General features: G+C 36.7%; 1 protein-coding gene across 6 annotated transcripts in view; it reads right to left on the bottom strand.

The window, feature by feature from the left end:
* Nucleotides 1-68: 68 nt before the first annotated feature.
* LOC129577315 (phospholipid phosphatase 3-like) overlaps nt 69-24,448 on the bottom strand; it is a 42,602-nt gene continuing 18,222 nt past the window's right edge. For 4 of the 6 annotated variants that reach the window (XM_055464113.1, XM_055464111.1, XM_055464112.1 and 1 more), the window contains 6 exons: nt 23,225-23,480; nt 2,019-2,314; nt 1,860-1,933; nt 1,670-1,795; nt 1,314-1,488; nt 69-1,237 (listed from right to left, as the gene is read on the bottom strand). In XM_055464113.1, coding sequence (XP_055320088.1) covers nt 1,076-1,237; nt 1,314-1,488; nt 1,670-1,795; nt 1,860-1,933; nt 2,019-2,314; nt 23,225-23,480 — 1,089 coding nt within the window. In that variant the 3' untranslated portion in view covers nt 69-1,075. Of the gene's footprint in view, nt 1,238-1,313; nt 1,489-1,669; nt 1,796-1,859; nt 1,934-2,018; nt 2,315-5,480; nt 22,826-23,224; nt 23,481-24,448 lie in introns of those variants that run through there. The other 2 variants (XM_055464116.1, XM_055464115.1) reach the window with 2 other exon arrangements.

Raw genomic sequence — 24,448 nt, 5'->3', positions numbered from 1 at the left:
AAAACGCCTGAATGTTCGCAACAAAAAGACAAGAAAGAAAAACAACAAGCCAAATGACTCTAGACATGTATATTAATGTAATTTTTTTTTATTATAAATAATCGTTAATGTTATCACATAAATAAAATAATTTCTATTATTGATCATAATTAAGCAAACAAAAAAAGAAGAAACAAACTGTGTGGTTTGTGTATGATTATGGCAAACCAAATAATTTCTGTTTTTTTTTCTGTGTTGCGATTAAAATATCAAAATGTTGTGTTTAATGGTTAGCTTAACTAGATGTATACCTAATATGCTCGTCTACAATTACAATTTGCTAAAACAGCATTAACTATATCGTTTCTAATTGAATTTATTGTGTTATTTTTATGTTCACTGGTTTCAAATATTCTAATGGATTTTCTTGTTCGTCTGAAACATGTGTGTCGATGTGCTGTAGTGAATTTAAACTGTGGAGTAATCGATATTGCTTGATTTTAGTCGTTCATCGAATTCAAAATGAAAAGCAAAGTAATGAAACGTCCGAAACAAAAAAATTGGTTACAATTGTTGAAACAATAGAAAAAAATGAAGTAAAAAAAAGCGTTCTTTCCAATGATTTTATTTACTGTAGGTGTTCTTATTTTTTTAATTGTTAAATAAATATTTAGAAAAAACAGTTGAAACATGCCTCGATATTGGTTCGCTGTAATACATTTTGTATGGTTATTGTTTCTTTCTCTGTTGACCAAAAAAAAAAACATACAACTGAATAAAGCATATCAAAAATGTTCATCACTCTCTAAAACCTTATGACTACGTTCATACTGTGGCTTAGGTAAAATCTCATTATTAGTCAAATCTGTGTGTAATTCTCTTTTTTTTCCTTCTTTTTCTCATTTTCAATTCGTTAAATAAATTGAATGTTTTTTTTTCATATTAATTGTATTGTTCTCACTTGACGTCTGACTGAAAATGAATTTGCGCTCTTCAATTTGCTAGGCTTCGATGAAAAAAAAATTAGTTTATGTGCTAAATCGTGGCAATCGAACTAAAAATACCGCATATGAATATGATCGATTGACTTGTTGCTCTATGGAACGACCACATGATTTAAATTTAATTCATCTTTGGTTCGTTCGGATAGAAGACGACGCACACTGGTGTGTCGATGATCAATTGTGTTACCATTTTGTAGCATTGGCTCAACACTTGGTACTTTCTTCGTTTGGAAGTTTTTGCACAGGAAAACACACTGAAAGTCGAAGAGGTTTCGTTTATTAGTTCAAATTCGGTGCAGAATGACTTGATATTTTATTTTTTGTATTTACCACTAGCGAAGCGAAGATGATGCCAATTTTGGCTCCGGCCAAAACGTCCCACCAATGATGTCGATTATCGGTGATTCGGGAGATTGAACAAAGGCATGCATACAACAAGAAAATGCATTGAAGCGTTGGCAACAACAATTTGCTTCGAAGTTTTGGTGTACGCATTTGGAGGTACCTGGAAGCAGCGAATAAAGAATGAATTCAGTCAACGAATTAGGATAAATTCGTAAAGTACTCATAGCATAATGATTAATGAGAATTGATCGAATAATCTATCTTTGGATACTTTTGAAATGCAAAGAATTTTTTGACTCAACTAGAAAGAAGATTGAAGAAGAATAAAAAATTATGCCTACCAAATCAAGAAGACAGCTTCATAGAATGATGTTGACGAATGGCCCGATGGGAATGATTTCGATGCATCACGAACGAACCAGGAGCTGTCAATGTCGTTGGTGCATTTGTAATCAATGACGTAACTTCTACAATTGAATAAGATGTAAATTTAGAAAAAAGTTCATATGAGCCAAATTCCTGAATACTTACTCTCCAGTGCAGGTTTGCAATGCGTCCGGTTGGCAAGTTTCCAAGAAATGTGGTCGCAATTCACCGAATAGAACCTAATCGATCGAAAAATTAAGTTAAATGAAGTGTGAAATATGCATGTGTTAAGAGACTAATCCACAAGAAAAACTAGGTGCATACCTTGACACCGTCGATAACAAATAAATGTAATGTAATTCCGAACAAGAACTCCTTGAACCATCTCCATGCCTGTCGCGCCGATTCGATGAAGCGTGATGATTTTAGTGACACCGGCACAAAGTAGCAGGCCTCACATACCCATAAAATGGGATAAATGAGAATGATGGTTAGCAGTAATGCGGTGGTTGAAACCGTTTCACCATTATAGTGCATGCGGATCGTTTTATCATCACAGTAAAATCCACGCTTCACATGCGGAAATACACCGAATTCAATTAGAAGTAACCACAAAGTAACTGTAACGAAAGAAAATAAAATGCAATCAATCAAATTATCCAATCACATTTGGATTCTTAAACTAAGTTCACAAATTATCAATTTTTGATATATAACAAATTCGCCAGTAAATAAACTCGGTTAAATCAATCAATTTTACGGATAACGGCGGCACTCGATGCATGCAATAGAAGTGAATTCATTATACAAATGTTCTTTTTTTCGTTAGTTTTCCGATCGCAAATTCGGAATAATCAGTTTCAATCTAAAATCTAATGATGTTTTTTCAATTTATTCCTTTTTTTATTTGTTCAAGAGATGCAAAAATAGTGAATCGAATTGATGTAGGCTCATTCATCGCAACGACTACTCTAATTCATCGACAAAAAAAAACCTAAAGCGCATCGAATGAGATTGTGGTATTTGTTTGTTGGATACTTCTGTTGTTGCCTATTTTTCTCTACAATTTTTTTTTCAATTATCACGTTTCGTTTGTGTTCTCTTTTTTTAAATACTCTTGTCTTCCATTTTGGTATCGATTTCAAAGTCTAACCACTTTCAAAGTGTTGTATTGTTCTAGTTTTTTCCTCTCTAGCGACCATCGCTATTGTCTCATGATTCATGATCGTATTCACTGGTATTCTCTAGAAATAACAAAAAGGTGCGCAACTTCACTGCACTGGATGCAGTCACATCGAACGCACAAAGCATTTTTGCGTTCAAGTCCAATAATCACATTAAATGCTCTTGAATTGCTTGAGATTTCCACTTGAAAAATAACAAAAACAAAAAAAAAACAACATAATTTGAAAGCCCTGTTCAGAAGAAGAAACATTTGAATGTGAATTTTAGCTAAAAATAGCCGAAAAAGCTGTTAAATGCTAATTGATGAAAACGCACAAGTGCCGTAAAATAACAAAACACTCATTCAACATTGGTTCAAGTGTACAGTGTGTCGTTGTAAACAAATCGCGGTGGCTACACACAGAAAAGAATCCCCGGAAATTTTAGGTGTTCGCCGTAAAATTTGACATTTATATATAAATTTCTATATACATTTTACCGGCAACACTTGAATTTTCCGGGCGATGACATAATTTCAAATATTCCAACAGAAATTAGCGCCATCTGTCATTTCAAGCGGTAAAATATACATAGTATTTGATAAAATGTTCGAAAATATGTCATCGCCCGGAAAATTGAAGTGTTGCCGGTAAAATGTATGTAGAAATTTATATATAAATGTCAAATTTTACGGCGAACACCCAAAATTTCCGGGGATTCTTTTCTGTGTGTAGTGTAATGAGCACCTCGTTTAAATGGGAGCTTAAGAACATATGGTGTGAGATTATTATGTAATTTGTTTTGGGGTTCGTTTTTGTAAATTCAGCTGGAATGCAGGCAAATGTTTCGGTTCGTTATATAATTTTTGAACAGGAACAAAGTGTGCTGTTCCCATTCACAATTCTTGCTGGGCAATTTCTTTTGATAAATACCATATGTTTCATCCACTTTACGTACGTAATTATCATAATATGAATGAGGAGTTTCATTAATATGACTCATTCATTTGTTTTGTTTTTTTTTCTTCAAGGAAATTCCATCGAATGACGTCGTATGTGCGGTTGCCGTTGTTTTACTTCAAATGATGCACTGTTTTCAAATTTGAGCTCACAGTGCTATAGTTTTCCTAACATATTTCGATTTTTTTCAGAAAAAGTGTTTTACAACAAAATTCGATTTTGAAATTTTGGGGTTTTAAATTCGGATTTTGTTTAGTTTCTCACGAAGAAATTTGTGGTGGTTTCAGTTTGAAGCTTCGATTGAGCATTTTGAAAAATTATCCCAAAAATGCTAGTTAATAAGATACCGATCTTATTAACATATTAATAACATATTTTCGTTATTAACCTGGCAAATTTTTCAAAACGACTCATCATAAATGAAAACTGAAACCACCATAAAATTCTTCATGAAAAACTGAACATAATTCAATTCCAAAATCTCAAAATTTCAAAATTGAATTTTGATAAAAACACTTTTTTCTGAAAAAAATCGAAATATGTTAGGAAAACTATACACAGTCAACCTGTGCTTCTCTCCCATAAGAACCAATGTATTTGACGTGACAGTGAATAGCGGTAGCGACTAAATAGGATCTGCGGTATATTTAGCAACTATTCAGCGGCGCGAATTCAAATATTTGACATTTAGTAGTTCAAACTATTTCGCAATAGTACGTAAGTTATGAGTGTCACACACAGCGTGCTTGTTACACATTTATATTCTCTTTCGTTATTGAATAAATTATATTTTTATGAAAATGCCCACAAAACGATATTGCAAAATTAAATTGGTACTTTTTTCGAAAATATTTCATTCTTCAAGTAAGTTTTAAAATTTTCACACATTTTCCCCAAAACGCAAGTGAAGTATGTTAAGCAACATTGAATATATCGTTTTGGTTCGAACCATAATGATCATTATTGAAAAAAATTGTTTGGATGTTTATTAAAATAAAAAACACATTTACACAGAGTACCTAAAGAAGCTGAATTGAGGAACGTTGACAGAATGTCATGTAGTTCTGACAATCAACCACGCTGTCTAATTAGGCGCTACCGCTATCTCGCGCCGCTCAAAAGCACAAGTTGAACACAGTGCACATGTCACACACACACACATGCTTAATGCATCAAAACACACAACCAGAAGTTATGCGATCAAAACATATTTTGTTTTTGAGCTGCTGTTTTTAATCCGTGTCGATCTTCAAATCGTCTAGTTGCCTCTTCACAACGTATATCTTGTCATCACATATTAGATGTGACCATTTTAAATTAAAATGTTTTCCTGGCGTCGAATTGCATGACTAATAGAGCTTAAAGATGACAGCACAAATGCGATCTTGCGTTCGAGTTGATTCAACAATGCTTGAAACACTATCTCGCATTAGAGTTTGTGCTTGAGCTTAAATTTGCGTCTGAGTTTGGATTCATGTTTGAAGAGTTTCTATTCGAATGTTTGGAATAGCGCATTGTTTGGAGAAACATCAAGATGAGACCAGGTAATATTGGAACATTCCACACATTTTTCTTTCCGAATATTCTTTGCACTTCGATGGAAACAAATTCCATCAAAACTTATTCACAATTATGAATTGAAAAAAAACCAACTGATACTCACTATACCAATATCGGGTTGATATCCTAGATCGTTTATCATATTTATAGTACTGGTAATATTTACGAGAGGTATAAATAAAGGCTGCAATTACTATCACAGTTTTAACAGATATCATTTTGATTGGTTTTGTTTCTTTCTTCTCTATTTCACAGGCAGTAGCTATGAAGCTGTTGTACTTAATGTTGTCTCTTTGGATGCAAAAATATTTGCAATGATTTGTTTATTTTCAACTTAAAGCGTAGTTCAATCGAATACGAGATTCGTCTCTTTTCTATCGAATGATATTTATTGAATTTTTTTCCGCATAAACTAGTTGATTTTAAAGCCGTTCTTTCTAATTCAATTAAATTATTTTTATAATCCAGTTATAGTCGTTGGTATGCACTGCAAATGTACTCATAGATAAAACTCAGGAACTGAAAGTCACACAAAATTTCAATACGGTTACAGGAAGCTGAAGAATTGTTACTGTCGTCGATTGCATTGATTTTTCGTGTGTCTCGTTCACTATTTTTGTCATTCAAATCGAAATGACGGTTTCGACTCGCCGTCGACTTATCACAAATTATCTATGCAGACGACACATTGATAAATATAAGATAAATGCCGAAACACATACACGCACAGACACTCCGTTGTTGGCAGGCGGCTGATCAATAGATCACAAAATATGAGCTCTTGACGAAATGACTTCCGCCACAACACAATTTTGTGCGCTTGTTATGATTGCGAAAAACCGTTTGCGCTCAAAATCGATGTAAACAATGTGTTTCGTTCTTGTCTTGCAAATGAAGTTCAGCTCTAAGCAGCGAAAACGTATCGAACGAATTTCTCTTACATCGATTTGATCGTATGCCAAAATGATGCTGCCAATTATTAGCACACGCGACGACCAGCGTCAACGAATGACCCCTATTCACATTCAAAATTTATGCAAAAAAACAAAGGAGCACACGCCGCTTTCCAATGTGCCTTTTATCGAACGGGAAACTATTGAACTTGACTTTTGTCACAACAACACTTCAACCGAATCAAGATAATTTCTTTTGAAAACTATAACATTTGACATTTAAAATGACTGAATCAAATGAACGAAAACTTGAATTTTGATCAAGTTAAGAAGCGATAAAACGCTGAATTATGAACTTGATTGAAGCGTTGATTTCAATTGTGAAGCAACAACTTCAATCGCTCACAATCAAATAATATCGACCAACACAATCGAATGTACTGTCAGTTGGCCAGCACCAGTGTGTGTGTGTGTGTGTGTGTGTCGATTAGGCCGAGAAGGAGTGAGAGAGAACGAGAGTAGACAAGCATATGACGGAGAAACTTAACGCTTGAGTTAAGCATTAAACACACAAACACATACACGCCACAAATGTAGGTGTTAAAAATAATACCATAACAAAAAATGCCGATGGTGCGACGTCACGTCACCTGACTCAACGGTGAACAGAGGGAGAAAGAGCATGTACAAAAACAAAACAAACAGAAAAATGAAATTAAAAAAAATGCCGCCAATTGTTCACCGGGGTATGCTGGAAATATCGCATGTTTTTTTCACCATGTTTCGCATGCCCACTTATCTGTGTCATTTTTTCCAAAAAGAGAAAAAAAAATCAGACTGTGAATCATACGTAAATATCCAAAGATCTAGCGCGCACAACTTTCACACAATCGTATACAGTATCGGTTATATTTTCTACGTTTCGTGTGCTCGTGCCTGCTTTATAATGAATGAAACTATATGAACGGAATGGCGCTACAATGAAAACGGTTACGGCGACGACGAATGTATGGCACAGGCAACGATTGCTTCAATGTATTGAAAACACGTGCATATCGAAATCGTACCATATGTAAATTATGATTTGATATCGTACGACAGTAAACAAATACACAGACTCTAACCGATTCATCTCAAATGAATCTGTTTGCTTGCTGGCTACATCGCCTTTCATCTTGTGTTTCGGATTTATGTTCAGTGTAGTTAGTCCAAACCTATTGAAGCAAATACATCTAATATAAATGGGCAGTGTGCTGTGAAACGATTAGTTGCTGCTACTGCTGGAGTATTCTCTATTGCCATTCGTCATCCGATGTGCAATTGTCTATTTTAATGTGCTGATTAGGTATTGTTAACCAATCCAAGACATATTCATACTCGTTGGCTTGCGCCAAGATATAGTTTTACAATTGGCTGCAAGACAGGCTAATTTATTTCATCCCGAAGGCTGAACAATGTGCATATTATCACACTCATTCGGTTTAATCGCCGCAATTTATACTATTCGATTTGATACTTCTCCGTTTTGAGGGGAATCGGTATATTCGACGATAACTGTTGCAAGGAACCTGGGGCATTCAACTTTTTTCGAGCAATAATTGTGATTTTTTTATCGTTTTGAAGCAGTTTTATCCCATTTTTTTTCCATTTTAATTATCTCTCCCTTTCTCTTTCTTCCCTCGCTTTCCCCTTTTTTCCATGTTTATTGCTCGTCAAATTTGCGCGCGGCGAAAACAAATAATCAAAATAACGAGCATAAATCATTTATCAATGGCTTCATTCACATCGAAATGGCCAAAGAGTTCGACACCATATAAAAAGCGATAACAAATAGCAAACATTCTTAATCTATTCGGCGAATAAATTAATCTGTCAGCTTGAGATAATTTCTTATTAAAAATGTTTATTTGATATTAATTATTTGGTGAATGGCATTGCAAATAAGAGAAAAAGAGTGGACGCGCGCTGCAGGGAAAATTGCAATGATTTCCAATATGAAATACTATCAACGAACGGAAGTAATCATCGCATATATATATATATATTCATTTGGTCTTGCAGCACATTCGGAAAATATCAAATAGAAGCGTTCTATTGCGCAGTTATTCGTGGATCGTTTAAGTGGAATAACATTATATCATTCATATTTTATCACTTAAATGATAGGACTCCAGTTGGCTGTGCACCGCGGTCAATATGCGTTCAATATCAAATGGTGCGGTAAGTGCATTGCACATGCAATTTCAATTCCATCATTGGCATAATTCTCGCCATAAATTCACCCGATTCTCCGATTTCTAACCGATCACACCGTTCAATTGGCGGCGATTCGTTAGGTTTGTGCTTTTTCCCGCGCAATATTCTCCAAAGGCACACACACACACACACACACAAGTGAATGAAGCCATAACGAGCTAATATTAATTTCGAATTGTGTTATTCGTTGTTGATTGTTATGTGCAATGTGCATTTATGCACCGATCTTTACTAAAAATTGTTCCGTTGCACTGTTGGATATATGTTTTCTATTGCTTCATTTCATCGGCCAAATCCATTCCTTTGCCTTAATGGAATCCATAACTCAAAAGATTATATGTAAGCAGAAAGAAATCACAAACTCTTTCCCAGCGCGAACGACGACGACGACGACGACGACGACGACGACGACAACGACGACGACGACGGCAACAAGAACAAATTCAAATAGTAAATTGGCGATTGCATTTTGGTTTGTCGGTCATTTCGTCGTAAACGATCTAAATCCATTATTCGTGGATGGTAACGGTGCACTCGAGCACCTTTCTTTTATGCTCTCTTAATGGGCTCAGAACCAAAATATGGAAAATAATAGTATAGTTTGTGTGTGTGTGTGTGTGTGTGTCAATGATTGAAAATGACGGAACACATGGGTAGTATGTCTTTCATATTTTATTTCTCTGTCTCTCCTCTCGAGTAGATATGTATGGTTCGGAGTTTTATATCTTTTGAACGTAAAAACCAACTGAAAATCTATTTAACTGACATGATCGTGATTCAGTGGAATAATCGTGTATGGCCGAAACTCTGAACTTAATGCACATAATGATATTCGATTGGGACGGCTGGTGTGTGTGTGTGTGTGTGTGTATGCATTAAATTTGCATTGTCCACTGTTATTTATGATGCCTTCTAATGTTGTAGATGTTTAGAGGGATTCCGAAAAAGAACTTGTTTTTTTTCTTCTATCTATTGCTGCTCAAGTCAATTTAGGTTTTGACCAAACATAGTTTGGCTCATGCAGCCAACGTCTTAGCCCAAAATTCTTCATTTTTTCCCGTGGAATTTGTGATTGACAAGCCACGCGCACGATAACACCACCGATCAAGACAAATTGACCAACAGTTTTGAAAATGAAATTTTTTCCACTGAATTTCCATATAAATTCAAAGATTAGCGTCAATTGGTGTGAGCCACCTACTGGAAATCTTCGGTGATTTGGAATCACTTTCGTTACGGCTTGTAAATAAATCAAACATATTTTCTCTTTCTCTCTCTCTCTCTCTCTCTCTCTCTCTCCATCTAAATCATCTTAAATTGCATTATCTAAAATAATGAAAATTAATCGAAAATATATGGAACTGTCGACTGTGGTTGTCAACTCAGTCAGGCCAACACACACACACACAAATGAATCAGTTGTCTTTATTAGTTAGTCTAAATGGATTTAGACGTTAGAAACGTTTTTGGAATATATTTGGTGTGTTGGGTTCGCGTGCGCGTACGCACACATTCTTTCGTGTCCGGTCTTTTGTGCATTGTGCGTTGGCAAGATGACAACAACAGCAACGAAAACGCACATCGTTAAGGCTGTTCATTGAACTCGGCCCATCGAGATTCTGTACGATGTGTATTTGTTATGTGTATGAGAGAAGGCTGCATTGTATTTTATAAATCATAAATTTATTAATAAAAAAATATTTCACATCATTACGAGAGACAACAATTGTCCTGACAACTGTCCACATCATTGTGCTGTGAGTTCGTCGGCTTTCTTTTTTTTCTCTCTCTTATTTTTCTCCAGTTCAGCGAATGCTCATTGGCCAGATTAATGTCGTAATTCAATTTATTATCGTTTTGGCGAAGAGGGCTAATGAAACCTTGAGTCCTTGAACTTTGCGTACAACTTGAATCGATTGTTCATTAGGAATGTGCCAAATCAAATAAAAATAATTTGGCATGTCAACAGGAGGCAGCAGCAATGGCAGCATCTCTGTTAGGCGCATGTTATAGTTTTTTTTTTTCCGTTTTTCGTCACTTCTGTCACGTTTCATCTGAGTTATGAGGCAAGTGAGAAAGAGTAATAAAATCTTTAAACTATACCAAGAGCAATGGGAAATCTACTTAACCATAGCCATTTTTGAATGCAACACTTTGTCTCTTGGATGAATTTATGTAAGTAGCTCGAGTTAAGAGAGATAGAAATGGGAGAGAAAGAGAGAGAGAGCGAGAAAATCATGCCATAAGATGATAAGCACTAAGTGCCAAGACGATTGCATTTGTCTATTTCTACTTTCAAATAAACATTTCACGAAATGGTTATGGCCGAGAAAGTCACATTAGCTAAGCCATTCTCTCTGCAGTGTTGCACTTTTTTCGGTTTATTTTAGTCGTACCATTTATTGAAACGACAAAAAACGAGAAAAAAATCGACTTGAAGTCAGAGAGAGAAAAAAAACTGAAAGAAAATGCCTGTCACACTTAAAGTGTTGAAAAATACCAATAGAATTCAATGTGAAATCATTTATTAAGATTAAATGAAATCGATAATATAATTCGAATGTAAATTCCAACAGAAGACAGAACGAAGAATGAAAAAAAAAACAAAATATTTGCATACAATTTGATTTGAATGCAGCCAAGCAATTTGTTTTTCCTTTGAACATTTTCAATTCACCGCCGAGCCGATTTGAATATATTGAGAAAAAAAAAATGTCAGATAGTTTCGAGATAAACAAGCAATGAATGCGCCGTAAATGTGTCGTGATCTTAAATCAGTGTATGGATGAAATTCACCTAAAGCCACATCGCTCAACAGCACCAACATAATAGCATCCATGTTTTGCTCCATTGCGCCCCATTGCAACCAAAACATTTTAGCAGCCAAAGAGCCATTTCATGTGTAATTTCAATAATTCACGATGCATTGCTCAATTTAAATCTATTAAATGTCAATTTTTTTGTTTTATTTCGTTCGTTCGCGCGCGCGCGTACTTTTTTTTCTTAGTGGATCGATAAATTCTGATGGCGAAATATTTCAACGTTTGATGGTTGGTGCGCTATCTGATACACGTGTTTCGATCATAATTTAGTGGATGCACGTTTCATCGTGTGCGTGTGCGTGTGCGCTCGCTCACTCAATGCACATTGCTATGCATCGCAAATCAAGTGCGCCAAAAATATTTTCGAAAACGTGTTTTTACGGGCTCTTAAAGCAAAAAAACAATTACGTCATTTCATGACTGTTGCTCTTTTGGCGGTTATCAACCGCGTTTTCAGATTTGTTTTTGTTTGTTTGTTTGTTTGTTTTTTAATCAAAGTCGGAAGTATAATAGTGCTCACGTCGCGCCACTACTAAACAACAAATTATGTTTGATAAAATGTCGCGTGTTGTTACACATTCGTGGAAATTGCCACAACATTCTTTTCATCATAAACGTCATTACTACGCGGACATGTGTGCTCTAGATTTCTTCCAAATCAATTGAATTTGACATGCTTTGATTTCAATATCCATAAATTGAATGTGCTAAGATCTTTAGCTGCCGGTATTTTAAGCCCCACACACACTCACACACATTGGGATCAAATTCTATTTATCGACTTTTCTCTGAACTGAAACATTATAATCAATGCCAATCAATATGTTAAACGATTGAATCATTGTAATCGATAGAGATGAGACAGTGTGATATGCGGGTGGCGTCAATGCATTTTATGTATGTATTTGTGTGGCTGTAAACTATAAATGCTCGCAGCCATTTGGCTCGAACTGCATTCAATGTACTCTCTGGTTGTTGCTTTTAATACAAATAATCCAAATATAGAAGAGAAAAGATTTATTCGTAGCCCATTATTATCTGAGCTGAACTAAACAAGCCCATTTAACGGAGTGAATAAACAAAAATGTACCCTGAGAGCAAGAAAAAATATTGTATCGTAAAACATTCGATTAAAATCGAGATCGGGTGCGCGCGCGCGTATGGGCGGAAAAGACCAGATTGAAAGAAAAAAATACAGAGAACAAAGGATAACACAAGGCGATACGGAAGAAGGCAGGCAGATCGTTTATCAAAACCAAAAAATTGCGCTGCTTGTTGATATATCGTAACAACCGGAGGAGAACAAATACGTTTTTCCCATTACAAGGAATCGAAGTAGTTTTATTTCCATGGAAAAAAAGCAGTAACAACAACAAAATCGGATTCAGTTTTGTATCGTTTGCCAGAGAATGACTTAATTGAGTTGGATGATTTATGATGGAAACTGGCATCGTTCAGATAATCCAAGTATATATAATTGTTAATAATATTTGTGTGTGTGCTTTTAGCTGAAGCTCAAAATCGGTTTTGTTATCGCGGTGATCGTGTTCGAACATATTTTCCACGATCAAGCCATTGGGCTGGTGTGGTTGAAGTGCAGCATCTGGTTTCTTAAACGAGCATGCTTGTCGTGTAACTCCCATTTTCCAATGACATGTATACTAATTTCACGAAAATATATCATTTTTTTTGTTATCATCGACTCAATTAAACGGTTTCGATAGGTAAAATAAAAAAAAAACAACTGAATCGCCAGTGAGAATTACCATTTGGTTCTATCTGCCTCTTTCGCTCGATATCGGCCGATAAATTTGCATTCAGCTGCCGTGTATCTGCATTTCGTGTTACAAGTTCAATGTTTTTCATTGACTTGATTTTTCGTGTCGATTCGAACACACGCTCGTTCAAATCGCGCGCGCCCAGCAAAAAAGACGAGCGTTAAGCATTTGATTCTAAAACCGATCTTAAAATGCAATAAAACCGTTGGATGTCGATCACGATGAATGCGCCGCAGGTTTTTTTTTCTTCTCTCCTCTGATCTCAAGTGTCGCTTGCGCATCGAGCAAACGCGAAATATTCTACAAAATACGAGGAAAAACTAAAGCACAATTTTCGCAATCATTTCCGTAATACATGGACAGTGGCACAGTATGTGCAACTTCGTCTTTTTTCCACTGTAATAATAATTAATTTCCAATGTGAATCATGCGCTTGGGATGTTTATCTTGAATTTTGTAAATGCAGTTATTTATTTAATGCATGTACCTATAGTAAAGCATTTATCATCTTTTATTCGTCGTTGGCTTTTATTCTATTTTTGTTATGAAAGAGAGTCCATGCAGTTGGCCGATCGCTCGTGGCGTGCCGCCGTGATGCTTTCAATAAATTTGTCGATGATGGCAGCGATGGGAGAGAGGGAGAGAGAGAGAGAGAGATTTCTAATTTTTTTTCTCGCACTAATTGATATGCATTTATTTTTATTCACTTATTGATTGTTATTAATTGCATGTGCTCATTTTATGTTCATTAGCTGGGCTGTAAGCGGTTTTACTACTTTGGCGGCGAAGAAAAAGAAAATACTTTCCGCGTTACATTTTTCAATTTCGCATGCTTTCGAGTGTGTGTGTGTGTGTTCGAACTCGCTCGATGGCTTCCAGTCAATTCCACACTTCTTTTTTTGCTTTTCAATATGCTTGATTTGGAGTTTTTTTTTTATGGTAATCACTGGTACTATAACTATTCTGATGTCGAAAACTGTGCTTCGATCGTGCCATGACACTCGCACAAACAAAGAATGACCACGAAAAAGTAAGATTAATGGCATAGACATGGCAATAAAAATTACAAGAGTTCACAATCGTTCTGTCTATTAAATCGTTTCAGCTGCTGATCGTATCGATTGATCCATGTTATGTTTAGCCGGAGGTATGCATAGCAACTGATTTAAGCTCCACATAAACATCAACAAAGCACAGACACAGACACACAGACACCAGGTCGGTTTTCTGCAACTGAATATTAAATTTAACGATATCGTCAACTAAACAAATTGTTGACATTTATCTTACCTAATTGAAAACAAAAAGCCGATTCGTGTAATGGATCGAAACGTTAAGACGAAAATGCAAATGCATTTTACATCCTGACACCTCTGAAGTGGCCATTGATCGACGACCTTGTTTCAATGTTAGATCTTATGTTGCGATGCCACATTTTATACACTATTCACTTGTTTCTCATGTTTTTGTTTCCCTTCTTTTTCTGCCTTTGCATCAATGCCATGTCTTTTTTTTATTCTTCCTATGCCGTGTCGATGCTAGTCTCTTTTTTTTTTCCGCTGCTCCGAAATTTTTTTTATGTTCATTCGCTTAAAATGAGACATTTCATGCGACACAACGATTTATCGCCCAAGAAAAGTGAGTAAAAGTCGACACGATAACAATTACGATAACTGAAAATTTATCTCTTTGCAACTAACGCGTGTGTGTGTGTGTGTGTGAATTGTGTGCAAATCGCTTTTGATATCATTTGATGCAGTGTCTATCTCCCAAGCACACGTTCACATGAAAAACATAGACACAGCGTACACAGATTGAAAGTGCCTGCTTGCATGCGTGTGAATGTGCATTGCGATGTTACGTTTATGGTCGAACGTGTCTCGCGTGTTTCAATGCGCGCAAGTATAAATATAAACATGACAAACAAAATGCAAATATTATGCCTGCACTAGAGAGATAACAGGCTATAAATTGAATCGCATAAAATATAGAAAATGAAATAAATTTAGTGAATTTTTAGTGATTCATTTTGTTGTTGTTCAGGGAATTAGTTTGAATGATTTTTTTACTAAACATAATTTGCTTTCTGTTGCTTATAACAAAGTGACGTGAGCATGTTAATGACAGAGAATATTCAAATGTTCGGAGAGTGTGCGAAGTGTGGGTGCGAGAGTTTGTGAGTGTGGTAGAAAGAGTAAGGACTTATGCACGTCTCAGCGTAGCATTTTGAACTTTTATTGTTCAACGAATATTTTGCTTCGAAACTAATGAATAAAATTTCGTTTTTTTTTTCTTACTTTTTCACTTGAAACTTTTTTCCCCATCTCTTATTTATTGATATGAATTTTGATGAAGAAAAAAAAAACATTTCCTACGCTCATTTCGATAAATATTTAATATTCATTACTAATCTCATCGCTCTAAAGTGAAAAGTGAGTTTTTCATCTACGTTCAAATTTCATCTACGTTGCCTTATAATTCGCTACAACAACTTCTGTACGAAATTGAGCATATATACCCACTTCAATGGTATATATTCGTTCGCCTTGCAGAGCATCGGTGGACCGGCACTTGTGTATCGCGCGACAGTGGAAGGAAAGTTTCAATCGAAATTAATACTGAAGCAACACTACGGTGGTCGCACATTATGCCTAACCGCATAAAATATAGAACAATTTTTTTGTTTTTTGCCTGCGTGCATTTGCCTGCATGTCAAGTACGGCCGTTATGTTTTTCACCAGAGCGATTTCAATTAACAAGTGCCCAACGAGAGTGCATCACTTTGACCAATGCGCGATATAGTACCGTGTATGCTCTTCAAATGAACGAATGAACGAATGACCGAAACGAAAACCGCATTTCTGGACAACCGAATCAAGCGCACACAGTTTGACCAATGTTCAATGTATATATAATTGGTTTGTGAGCTGTTTGCGGCCCATCACTTTTACCGTGCCAATTTATCAAAATGGATTGGGTCATGGAATTTAGGGTTTTTGCCAATTTAAACATAAATGCCAATAAAATCGTTTGGTTTATTGAAGCTGCACCGAACAACCGAACCGAATGCATGATCACGGTCAAAATCGGCAACCGAGTAAACCTAATGGGCCCAAACACCGAAGTGAAATCGATCGATAGATCAAAGGTAGCTGCCGAGTAAAAACAATGTGCCAATGTGCGTAGAGGTAAATTGAATACCGCCGATAACGTTCCAATTTTCAGGCGAAAAAAAGAGTAGAGAGAACTAGGTAACAAAGTACACATTGCACATTTCCCATCGGTTTGTTGCCGACCGTTGATTAATGATCGCTTGAGCGAATGTATGAATTGAAAAAAATAAGCAAGGAATTTCCATCGTAATGTCGTTGCAATGAAAGAGCATGTACAACAAAATGATGTGATGGTGTTGTAGCAAAAGACGCAAAATCCAAACTATTTCGAACACGAGAAAAAGATAAATGACTTCAGCCGTTGATCTTGAATGCACTGGGGAATAAATATTTCTTTGGTTTGTCAGCTGAAAAAAGAACCGACTGACCGACCGACAAATTGAAATACAAATTGTTTTTGTGGCAATTGATTTTTTTGAACTCAGTTCGTCTAACGAGAAAAATAACTAAAAAAAATTTACGAGAAAAAAAAACTCCGAGAAAAAGAGGAAATGAAAGAATTCTGATTTTCAGCAACAAAAAATGCAACTCAATGCATTTCTTTGTTGTTTACTTCAAATACATCATAATTTATCATGATTCATAACCGATTTGTCTATTGATTGCATTGAGATTGGTCGATTGACGTCTGTTCTCGACAAATTGCGAACTAAATGCATGTTGAGATGCCCAACGGTTGTTTCGACGCCTCTCACCGCTCGGTTTTGGCTGGTTTTTTTTTGTCGTTGTTGTTGGTCGCCTTACAATACAAAAGAAACCAAATTGCGGTATTTGGCTTGTGCTATGCCACTGCTGTTTTTACGATAGACCAAGAATGTGGATCACCGATGTCAGCAGCAGTGGCGACGACAACGGCGACGGTGCAAGATGATAATGCTTTCTATTTTATGTCGTCGTCGAAAGGGATTAGAGAAGTGACAACTCGATTCTCTTTCTCTTTAGTCATCACTTCGAACGGAGTGTACAAATGATATGTTGCCGATTGTGCATAGGAAAGGAAAGACAAATGTGGAAGATTCGACCTTTGGCATTATTAACATGATATTTTTAATTATCGCAACTCACTCACACGACACCCCGCTGCTGTGTGTGGCTCACTATATTACAGTGTTTTTCTTCTTTTCTTTTTCATTCTTATTTAATGTTGTTCCTCAATTCCAACTCTGGCTTCGGCTGTACATGCACACATTCCGCGGCTGCACCATGTCTAATGCAACGAGAGCAATGCTGCACTTAGGGCTTGCCATTCAAATGCTGATTACATTGTAATATTCCGTTGATTGCGCTATTTCTTTCATTCTTGCTCGGTTTTCATTACAACGCGACTGTGACAAAACACAACGATTCGTTATACATTCGAAAAAAGACAAAGTCATGTTTTGGCATTGGCAATTGATTCGAACTATAGAATCGACGATTTGCGACGATTTTTCGATTCGGCAAAAGGGCAACACTTTGACTTTGATACTCGATTGTAACATCGAAGATAGTTAAGTCTAAAATTAGCAATAATTTCATTGGTTTCTTTTGGTTTTATCATATCAGCAATTTGGTTTGGATTTAATTGGACAGATCGATCGTATCGAACGGATGCAATTGTTGAAACGGAACAAAAACGGATTGTGATTTCTTGCAACCGGAAGGAATGTACTGCATTGAGCGATGATAACAATTCGTTTCCGAACATCGAACGTGAATAATGATTTGTGATTGTTGGAATTGAACAACCGTATTCTACAAAGATGATTTCATTTCGATTACTTACCACAGTAAAATATTATAAATTTTAAATAAGGCATTGTAGTTGTTCCTTTTGCCTTTTTCTTTAAATTTTAAATACAACAATTTCACACTTTACACCCAGAAAAATGCACATTTTGAATTTAAACTGCAGAATAACTGTGCAAAGTTCACCGACGCATATCGTCGACGAAGATTGTAACGATAGACAAATTGTGCTTAGTTCATCGGTCGATCCAGATATACTGAATTAAAATCATTTATTGAGCGCGAGTGTATTAATTAAGAAATTTTCGGTCAATTAAAATGATTACCATGACACAATAAAGTCTTGGGAGCGTCTCTCACTCTCTATGTGTATGTGTTGATTAAGTGAATGAGTGAGCAAATATGCATCACGAGACTTGCGTAACAAGATGCTTCTGCATCTTTTCATTCTCATAACCAGTACATGCTCTAGAAGCGATCTAGTGACTGGGTTTGTGTTGTTTTCGGATGGAAAATCGCTTAGATTTTTCTGGTTGAGTAATTAAATTTTTTGTTGTTATTTATTACATGCGTGTGTGTGTGTGTGTGGGGCCTGGTATGAAGTTCATACTATGAACCAAGTGTTGCGAGTGTTTTATTAGATAATTGAGTTGAATGCGCGTCATACGATTTCGACAAATGCTATTGTCGGCTGCACTAGTGAAAGTGGCAAAGATCATAGAGTGAAATTTATGTCGCGGCGAGTGTCGAGCTTGTCGGAAAAATCCATTATCATTCATGTCTGATTCATTCACAATTTATGAATGAAATTTATGCGTTTTGTTTAATTGCGATCGTAAAAATTGAAGAGGAAAAAAGCGGGAAAAAATGTCATAAAGAAGAAAAAATATGGCTTTATTAATTACAATGGAATTTGCTTTGGCCCATTGATGATTGGTACTGTTGCAGTGTGTGTTAATCAGGCGATTTTAAAATTGTTTGTAAAAACCGTAGAGAGTGTATTTTTCACGGATTGGTTGGTATACCACAGAATTGTTTAAATGTTGACTCACTATTTCGTTGTTATGCGAAACTAAAAATAAAATAACGGATACTATGTACGAAAGCATTTGTTGTTTCTGCGTGCGCATTTTGCGCAGATGCGCTGCGGATATGAATGTTAATGCTAGTTTATAATCGGTTATGTGATATTTTGCGCTAATAATTTGATGCCTTTTGCCTCCATCGCATTCTCTGTTCCTATGTGTCTCTGTTAGGCGAATATGACGGCAGTTGATTTGGTTAAATTGGTTTGTAAATCAAGTTCAAGGTTGAAAAAATGGCAATCGAAAAATGGAAGTGACTTTTTGACACCACGTGAAATTTTCAAGTGCGCACAAGTGAGAGAAAAATGAATTCGCAATTTGCACTGCTGCTCCTGCGTCGCATGAATTCTTTTTTCTTCTCTCTCTCTCTCTCTCTCTCTCTCTCCCTCTCTATCTCTCTCACTCTCCCGTTCCCTTCCTCGTTCTCAGCATACAAATTACGCTTGTTAGTTTGTCTCGCAGTTTATTTCGTGTAATTTTTTGTTTTGTTTTGTTTTATGAAAGTGTCAGAGTCGCATTTGTATGGCACCACAGCCAAATGATGGGATTGAATATGCGTTGATTGCTCTTGATCAGCGTGAAACAGATTTAATTTTATGCGATGTTGGCGTTTAATTCTGTTTTTCTCGCGCCCGGCCGCAATTCTTTCCCTTTTTTTCCCCTGTGCGGTTTGTGGCGATGACGATGATGATGACGATGACGATGATGATACTTCAATAACTCATAACAAGTTTGATAATGACAATGAGAATGTACACTGAACTTATTGCGTATTGCAGTTTTTTTCCCATTGCATTTGCTACGCACGATGGTCTCGATCAATTTATGAGTTTATTTACCAACCGATTATGAGAATGCCTGCGATCATTTTAATCACTCAAATCAACATGCGGTTTTGTCCCTCCCCGATTTGATTCGCTGAATCACTTATTCAGCCGATATGCTGCTGTTGTTGCTGCCTTTTTGCGCCGTTGCCACGGATGCAACAAAGCTAAAATCGCTTCATAGCTTCCACGAAGCCAATTGTTTACATAGATCCTGTGACGGTAAATGCCCATTTATTCGAGAAAAACAGAACGGCATGTAAACACCGCGGTCGCTCGAATTTAAATTGAATAAAATCGAGCTCCATATGATTATTTTGAACCCGAAAGTACGAATGAATAAAGAACGGTAAAATCATGCGATTAAAATCTCTCTCTCTCTCTCTAAAAAAAACAAAAACACACGATTCCAAACGAAGCAAGCACAAAATTATTTTCAATTGAACAACACACTAACACAACGTTCACTCGATTGCATTAGATTGGCAGAGCGGGTGTTTGAAGCATGCCACCAATTTAAATGTTTGTTTTAATGCCGTGCACATGCGTTCGTTTGCACCGTGTTGCAGAATCCGGATTTCTCTAATCAATTGTTACAATTTTCAAATGACATGCACACACCGAGAAAGAGGTGAACCCTGCACAAAAATCATGGCTTGCAATCGATTTCACCGCGGTTCGATTTCCATTACATACATTCACATTCTTTCCGTGTGCCGTAGGTACACACATTCTATACGTTCCCTATTCAATTAATGAACCTAGTGTGTGATTTTGCTGCAACAAGCGCGCACTGTACCATTTCTATGTTCAATATCGATTCTTCGGAAGCACGTCGCAGCAATGCTCATTGCATTCAGCAAACAATTGCATCGGATGCTGAAATTAGTCACTTTATTAGTGACTACGTGTTTGTGTGTGTATGTGCCAGCAGCACTCGCGACGTGTTAAATGCAAGCGACCGCCAGTCATTCGATAAACAAGCACACAATTCAGCTGATAAACGATAATATGAGATAAGTGTTTGCATTTTGTGTCTTTAGTCTATTTTCGTTCGGTTTCTCTCTCACTCTTCGTCGGCTATTCGGGATAGAATGCGCACTTTTATTTTAGAATAAAAAGCATTCCAGTGAAAGTACTGCGCCTCCTCCATTGGACGATCTTCCGAATCAATATTTGAGCTGAGTAAATGTTTAAGCTAACAATTTCTTGTATAAATAGATACCGGGCGAGATGAGCTTCTGTTTTAAATGCATTGTTCTTTTGTTAGACAGCAGCGAGACCGCGCGCCCGCTCACTCACATACACACGGCCACCATCCTCTTTCTAACTGACAAACAAGATAAGAACGACACTTCATATGACAGTTTGTTCTTGAAAGAGAACATCTTTCAACGGTCTTGTTGACTTCATTGCGATGGTTCTTTTCAAAATCGGTTAAATTTCTTCACTTTGCTTTGTTCAAGAGGTTTTTATTTTTGTTTCTTTTTCAAGAAAAAAAAAACTCTGTTCTGAGATACATATCCTCGTGTTAAGAGATTTTCTTGCACATGTCATTCAACTGCGTTTTTTTCCCAATCAATTATGCTTCATCATTCCGTCGATGGTCGTCGAATTACAAAAAGTGTTGAACAATGGAAACCAAACAATGTTTCCGATTTATTTCTATTTTGTTCAGCTGAAAGCATAAAATAGCTCAACGTTTTCGAACTACGTTTTACATTAAATAATTTATGACATCGAATGCATATCGCTCAGCTCGCCATCACGTTCAAATCGATTTTCGTTGTTTTTATTTGAAATCATATGAAAATGCACGTTATACGCGCACATTCCATGTACAACACGTTGCATTCCGAACGAAAATGTGTTAATTTTAATTGTCTTATCATGATTGCCAGCACATTGGTTGTTGTTCAGCGTAAATTTTATTCGGTCACGTTTAGTGACATTGTTTCGAATATATTTAAAGCCCATTAAATCCGTTCACTTGTTTCTCGTTTGGTTTTTTGCTTCTATCTCTCCGTTCCGTATTTGTGGATTTGCTCAGGTTGCACGGAATGAACTTTTGTATTCTGAGCTTCACCCCAATTGGGAAAATGAATCACATATGCAAGAGTTTCTCATGAGCGAAACAATAACAATGAGCTGGTTGAAATGAATGTGAGCACCACTTCATTTGCATCAATAACCGCTTTTATTATCATCGCTGAGCATTTTATGGAAAGTGTTAAAATGGAGCGTTTTTCTGTTTCAAATATTTTTGAGGCGTTATAAGGCTGATTTGCCATAGAACACAGTGGGAGAGAGCGAGAGAGAGCGAGGGAGAGCGAGAGAGAAAATTGTTGTTTTCGTCGTCGTAATTTCCTTTTGAACGATGGCGGCTGGTGTGTGTTGATTTAAATTGCACGCGTGTGAAATAATCACAGCAATCAAGAAAACATTACTAGCCGTAGTGTTCCGTAGTTGTGAACAACGGAATTTCATTGATTTCGGTTCCATTCTGCGTTTCAAGTCCAATTGAAGTAGAGAGAGTGAGAGCGGGACATGTACACGCTTTACGCAGAACACGTGTCAAGCGCGGCAATCTCGCGTTGAGAATTCGTCATAATGACGAGATTGTGTGTTTGCCGTTGGACTGAAGTGCGAAGCATTCCAAAGTTATTGTTTGTATGTGTGACGTCATAACAACGCCGTGAAATCGCACCGCATCACAAAAACAATGGAAAAAAATGAATCGGCGGTAATTTTGACCAAAAAAAAAACCGCACTGTCACATAGAGTTAGACGCTCTCACACACACGCATATACACATTTCGACATGTTCCATGTTCATCTTCGATTGATTGTGGGCAATTGTTACGTTATCGTGCGGCTTTTGTATTTTAATTTGGCGAATGATGTGTCGCACTGCGCTCGCATGACAGCTATCAACTGAGCTATTGTTCAGCAAAGTGCTAATATCGAGAAGTTGCGCGTCCGCGCGCGCACACACACACACACACATCAATCGCACGCCGGAAATTCAATAATTTCGTTTAAATGGAAATTATTGCGCGAGAGCGAGAGCGCCGAATATCATAACCAATTTTTACTAGCTTCATTATAATCTGCGGCGCGCAACTATTTCGGAATGTAAATAAAATGCGCGATTGATTCGTGGCGGCTACGCGTACGCAATTGAAATAGAAAAGAGAGCTCACACAATCCTGAATCATTGTTGATCTTAAGCGGTTTTATTTTTGGCAATAATAATGATAATAAATTCTAATGAAAAATGGTACTTACAGAATATCCAAATGAGGATGTCTATGCTGAGCGAAAGCCGCCGGCCCATCAGCGGCCGATTGTGCATTGGTAGTGGTGACATGATCTCTTGAGCGGATGATCTCTCGCAAATAATCTCCTGTCGGCTACTGTTATCGGTGAAATGCTGTGGATGTAGCGTCGATGTGGTTGACGATGAATTTGGTAAATTGACAATTGAAGCAGTGGATGTGCTGGTCTCTAATTCGGGGATGCTATGGCCAAAATTATCATGTCCCTATGTGTAACGAAAGAAAAACACAACCGAAAAACCAAAACAAATTTAGAATTAGAAGAAGAAGAAAAAAATAACAACATCACATGGGATCAATTTAGAAAATGATGCAAAATAGTCTATTGAATGTGATTCGGCTTATTTACAAACAAAACTATCCACTGGGGAATGTAAACAAAATGATTGTTCTTTCACATCGTTTTGGTTGCTGCGGTCGTCGTCGTCATTTATTTTGGTTTTGTATTTGGTTTCGTTTTTAATTGAGTGGGGTGTTGTGTAACAAGAAATTGCAAATCACCGTCACACCGCTATCGCCGACACTTAAGACGATTTAATGCTTCGTCAATTACTTTAAATAGATTCATTTCGACTGTGCCTGTTGGATGATAGAACAATTTTGCATTTACATTGGACTTTTGAACCATACCACAGCACAGTTAACCGCGCATTTCATGCGAACGCATGTAACTGCAGACCACGCGGTTTAAATTAAAGTTGTACTGTGCTGCTGTTGCTCATCGTATTTCGAAAGTGTAATGTGTGTAACGCATATACATCTATTTATTCGAAATCACAAGACTATTTGGTTTTGCATACAAATGGATTGCGAAAGCAGAACCTAATAAAATGTTTAAACTTCCAGGAAAGAACATTTGAAACGGCAAAAAGTCAACGAATGAATGTAAATGGTTTTTTTTCTCTGTTCAACAAAGAAATAAGCACAAACGGAATCGATTACAAATTTCGTTGTTTTTGCATACTGTATTCCCTGAAGAGAACTTATGGATTTCTATCAGCGTGTTTTTCGTGCAACTTTACCATTTTTTCCCACTTTCTCTCTCTCCCTTTTCGCTTTTGTTCGATGTAATGAACGCTAAAATGAGCCTTCTGTGTTCAAAACAACAAGTAATTTGATCCGAACTGCAGCAATTGCATTTCGAGAGAAAGATAGGCTGAGTTGAGAAACAAAA

The sequence above is a fragment of the Sitodiplosis mosellana genome, unplaced genomic scaffold (assembly GCF_009176505.1).
Source record: "Sitodiplosis mosellana isolate CC-2019 unplaced genomic scaffold, AAFC_SMos_1.0 Smas_scaffold_6197, whole genome shotgun sequence".
Lineage (NCBI taxonomy): Eukaryota > Metazoa > Arthropoda > Insecta > Diptera > Cecidomyiidae > Sitodiplosis > Sitodiplosis mosellana.
This window is presented reverse-complemented; position numbering and strand designations above follow the sequence as displayed.